The following is a 4596-nucleotide window of genomic DNA, read 5'->3' on the forward strand; positions in this document are numbered from 1 at the left end:
CTGTGGTGGTGCACGCCCATAACCCCAGCTGCTGTGGTGGTGCACGCCCGTAACCCCAGCACCTGTGGTGGCGCATGCCCGTAACTGCAGCCGCTGTGCTGGTGCACGCCCGTAACCCCGGCCGCTGCTGTGGTGCACACCTGTAATCCCAGGCTGAAGCAGGAGGATCACTTGCCCTCAGGAGGCTGAGGCTGCGTGAGCTATGGTTTCGCCACTGCACTCCAGGCTGGACTGTAGAAGGAGAGCCTGTCTCAGAAAGACAAACAAAAACCCTGGAAATTGACGTGGGGTAAAACTGTTACCTAGCCTTACCCAGCCCTTACTCAGTTCTACCAGTCTTTGTGCACATGCATTTGTGTGTGTGCTTGCACATGGAGTACATGTGGCTTTGCAGGTTCATTTGTGAGGGCTTGCATGTGTGTGTGTATCTATTTCTGTGCATTTTCAGCCCACGTGTAGATTTGTGTAACAACACCACCGTCAAGATACAGAACTGCTCCATCTCCATGCAGGAGCTCCCTCATGGGACCCATATATCTACTTAGAATTTTCAGCTTTATCTTTGTTTTTTTTAAGAGACAGGGTCTTGCTTTGTTGCTCAGGCTAAAGTACAAAGGTGCAGTCACAGCCCACTGCAGCCTCAAAGTCCTGGGCTCAAGCAGTCCTCCACCTCAGCGTCCTGAGTAGCTGGGACCACAGGTGCGCACCACCACTCCTGGCTAAATCTTTTGTTTTTTGTAGAGACAGGTTCTCTCTATGTGCCCAGGCTGGTCTCAAGCTTCTGGCCTCAAGCAATTTTCCCATCTTAGCCTCCCAAAGTGCTGGGATTAGAGGCATGAGCTACCACACCTGGCCTAGAATTTTCAAGTGGTGAGTCCTGATGAGCCAGCCTGTGGTCCTGAAGATTTCCTGACATGAAGGTTCTGAACTTGCACCGTGTTTGAATGTCATATGCCACGTCCGAAATTGCTCCATATGTTGCTCTCTCGGGGCTGCCACTTTTACATGATGTTTGGGTATCCATGAACTCAGACAAGACGTTTAAATGGGACAGCATCTCATGCGTGACTTCTCTCTTTCTCATAGACGAACGGCTTACACCTACAACCCCGAGCCTCAGATGTACGCCCCCAGCAGCGCGGCTTCTTACTTCGAGACGTCGGGCGGTGCCCAGGTGACCGTGGCAGCCTCGTCCCCGCCAGCGGTCCCCTCCCACAGCATGGTGGGCATCACCATGGATGTCGGGGGGAGCCCCATCGTCTCCAGCACAGGAGCCTATCTCATCCACGGGGGGATGGACAGCACCAGACACTCCCTGGCCCACACCTCCCGGTCATCTCCAGCCACGGTATGTAGGAGGCTCTCGGGGCCAGCAGGGTAGGCCATGACTATTCTCGCAGCAGCGGCGGCAGGGACGGTGAGTAAGAGGCAGCCGGAGGCCCGGAGAGGGCTGTCGTCTGCTCTGGGCCCAGGTGGCCCCTTGATGGAGTCAGGCCAGCCTCAGAGGGACCACCCAACCCTAGGCTGGCCTGCAGAGCTGTTTGAACTTCGGTTCGCCATGGGTATAAAGAGGAGGACAAGCCATGCGTCATGGGCTGTTGTGAAAAGGGAATGCATCAGGCATCTCTCCACTGGTCGATGCTGCAGCTGCCTTTGCTGTTGTCATTATTGTTATCGTTGTTAATATCAACCTCTTAGTGGCGTGGATCAGTCCATCCACGAGACACCTGGACTGATGGAGCGGGGACGTTTCCCTGCAGCCCCTGCCGAGTTCTCACTGCCATGCTCATGTGCAAAATAACTACTTAACCGCTCTTCCGAAGTCTCCACGTTTCAAACTCGATTTTCCATGTTTACTTTTATTTTCCTTCTTAAATTAACTCAAAGTAAAATCGGCTTTTTGGTGTCCAGCCTTATGAGTTTTGACATAAGTAGATTTGTATACAATCAGGACGCCGCAGAACTGCAATGCCCTGAAAAGCCCTTCGTGGTGTTTCTTGATGGTCACAACCTCCCCGCATCCCCACCCGCTGATCTGTTCCCTGTTGCTGTAGTTTCATCTTTACCAGCACGTTGTATAAATGGAATCATGCAGATTGTGACCTTCTGAGACTGGTTTCTTTTACTCATTCTGGTGCCTTCGAGATTCTGTCAAGTTGTTGCATGAATCCGAGTTGCTTTCTTTGTTACCGAGTAATATTCTATTATACCGCAATGTGCTTATTCATTCACTAGTTAAGGGCCATTTGGATGGTTTCCAATTTGGGGCAATTATGAATAAAGAAGCTCTAAGTATTCATGTGCAAGCTTTTGTAAGGACATATGTTTCCCCTTCTTTTGGATATATACCTACAAGTGGAATTGCTGCTGGCTCAGACAGAATGTACATGTTTAACTTTGGCAGAAACCACCAGTGTTGCCAAGTGGTTGTACCGTTTTGCATTCCCACCAGCAACATACAGGAGTTCCTGTTGCTCCACTCCGTCAGCATTTGATGTTGCTGGTGTTCTTGGTTTTGGCCATTGTGATAGATGTGTGTTGGTACCTCACCGTGGTCACAACTCACATTTTCTTTATAGTTAATAATGGGAAGCAGCTTTTCATGTGCGTATGTCCCTTTGGTAGATGCTCTGGTGAGGTGTCAGTTCAAGCTATTTGCTGCTTTTTTAACTAGGTTGGATGTTTTCTTATAGTTGAGTTTTGAGAATTCTTTATATATGCAGGATACAAGTCTGTTGTCAGATATGTGACTTGCAAATATTTCCTCAGTCTTTAGTGTGTCTTTTCATTCTCTAAAGAGTGTCCTTTGCAGCGAAAAAAAAATTTCTTTTAATTTTGGTCAAATTCAGTTTATCAATTTTTCTTTTTTGGCTCATGCTTTCCATGTCATGTCTAAGAACTCTTTGCTTGGCCGGGCACGGTGGCTCACGCCTGTAATCCCAGCACTTTGGGAGGCCGAGGCGGGTAGATCACGAGGTCAAGAGATCGAGACCATCCTGGTCAACATGGTGAAACCCCGTCTCTACTAAAACTAAAAAAAAAAAATTAGCTGGGCATGGTGGCGCATGCCTGTAGTCCCAGCTACTCAGGAGGCTGAGGCAGGAGAATTGCCTGAACCCAGGAGGCGGAGGTTGCGGTGAGCTGAGATCGTGCCATTGCACTCCAGCCTGGGTAACAAGAGCGAAACTCCATCTCCAAAAAAAAAAAGAACTCTGCCTATTTGCACGTCATGAGGATTTTCTCCTGTTTTCTTTAAAAAGTTTTATAGTTTTACTTTTGTTTTGGGGTTTTTATTTTTGTTTTTTTGAGACAAAGTCTTGCTCTGTCGCCCAGGCTGGAGCGCAGTGGTGCCATCTTGGCTCACTGCAACCTCCACCTCCCGGGTTCAAGTGATTCTCCTGCCTCAGCCTCCCAAGTAGCGGGGATTACAGGCACTGGCCACCACACCCAGCTAATTTTTGTATTTTCGGTAGAGACGGGTTTTCACCATCTTGGCCAGGCTGGTCTCAAACTCCTGACCTCAAGTGATCCACTGCCTCGGCCTCCCAAAGTACTGGAATTACAGGCGTGAGCCACCATGCCTGACCATAGTTTTACATTTTACATTTAGATCTGTTTCCTGTCAATTTAAGTTTGTATAAGATGTAAAGTTTAAGTTGAGGTTTGTTTTTTTGGCATACGAAACAAAATGTTGTTCTAGCCTCATTTGTTGTTAAACAGACTGCACTTTCTCCATTGGGTTGCTTTAACACCTTTGTCAAAAATCAGTTGGCCATATGTGTGTGGGTCTATTCCGTTCCATTGGGCTGTCTGCCTATCCCTTTACAAATAGCATAGTCTTAATTACAGTATAGCTTTATAGTAAGTCTTTTTTTTTTTTTTTTGAGGTGGAGTTTTACTCTTGTTACCCAGGCTGGAGTACAATGACGCGATCTCAGCTCACTGCAACCTCTGCCTCCTGGGTTCAAGCAATTCTCCTGCCTCAGCCTCCCGAGTCGCTGGGACTACAGGTGTGCGTCACCATGCCCAGCTAATTTTTTTGTATTTTTAGTAGAGACGGGGTTTCACCATGTTGACCAGGATGGTCTCGATCTCTTGACCTCATGTTCCACCTGCCTCGGCCTCCCAAAGTGCTGGGATTACAAGCGTGAGCCACCACGCCTGGCCTTAGTAAGTCTTAAAATTGAATAGAATGGTTCCTTCCACTTTATTCTTCCGTATTGTGTTGGCTATTTATATAAACTTAAAGTTTCTATATAAGTTTAGATCAGTTTATCTATATCTACAAAAAAATCCTACTGAGATTTTGATTAATTTGCACTAAACCAATTTGGGGAGAATTGACATCTTTACTATGTTGAGTCTTCCAATCCATGAACATGGTACATTTTCCCCATTTGTTTAGATCTTCTTTGATTTCTTTTGTCAGCATTTTGTAACTTATCCAAAATTTTGTATATGTTTTGTTAGATTTATACCAAAGTATTTCTTGTTTGGAGAGCTACTGTAAATGGCATTGTGGGGTTTTTTTGGCACTGATCTTTACATTTCTGTTTCCAACTGTTCATTTCTTTTTTTTTTTTTTTTTTTTTTTTG

The 4596-nt window shown here is 46.6% G+C and overlaps 1 protein-coding gene across 6 annotated transcripts in view; it reads left to right on the top strand.

Annotated features, from left to right (window-relative positions):
* Positions 1–4596, top strand: part of RFX2 (regulatory factor X2) — a 121166-nt gene that overhangs the window by 72888 nt on the left and 43682 nt on the right. For all 6 annotated transcript variants that reach the window (XM_032252104.1, XM_032252108.1, XM_032252109.1 and 3 more), the window contains one exon: positions 1087–1348. In XM_032252104.1, coding sequence (XP_032107995.1) covers positions 1087–1348 — 262 coding nt within the window. The remainder of the gene's footprint in view (positions 1–1086; positions 1349–4596) is intronic.

This window comes from Sapajus apella, unplaced genomic scaffold (genome assembly GCF_009761245.1).
Source record: "Sapajus apella isolate SASKATOON/1434 unplaced genomic scaffold, GSC_monkey_1.0 scaffold77, whole genome shotgun sequence".
NCBI classification, from domain to species: Eukaryota; Metazoa; Chordata; class Mammalia; order Primates; family Cebidae; genus Sapajus; species Sapajus apella.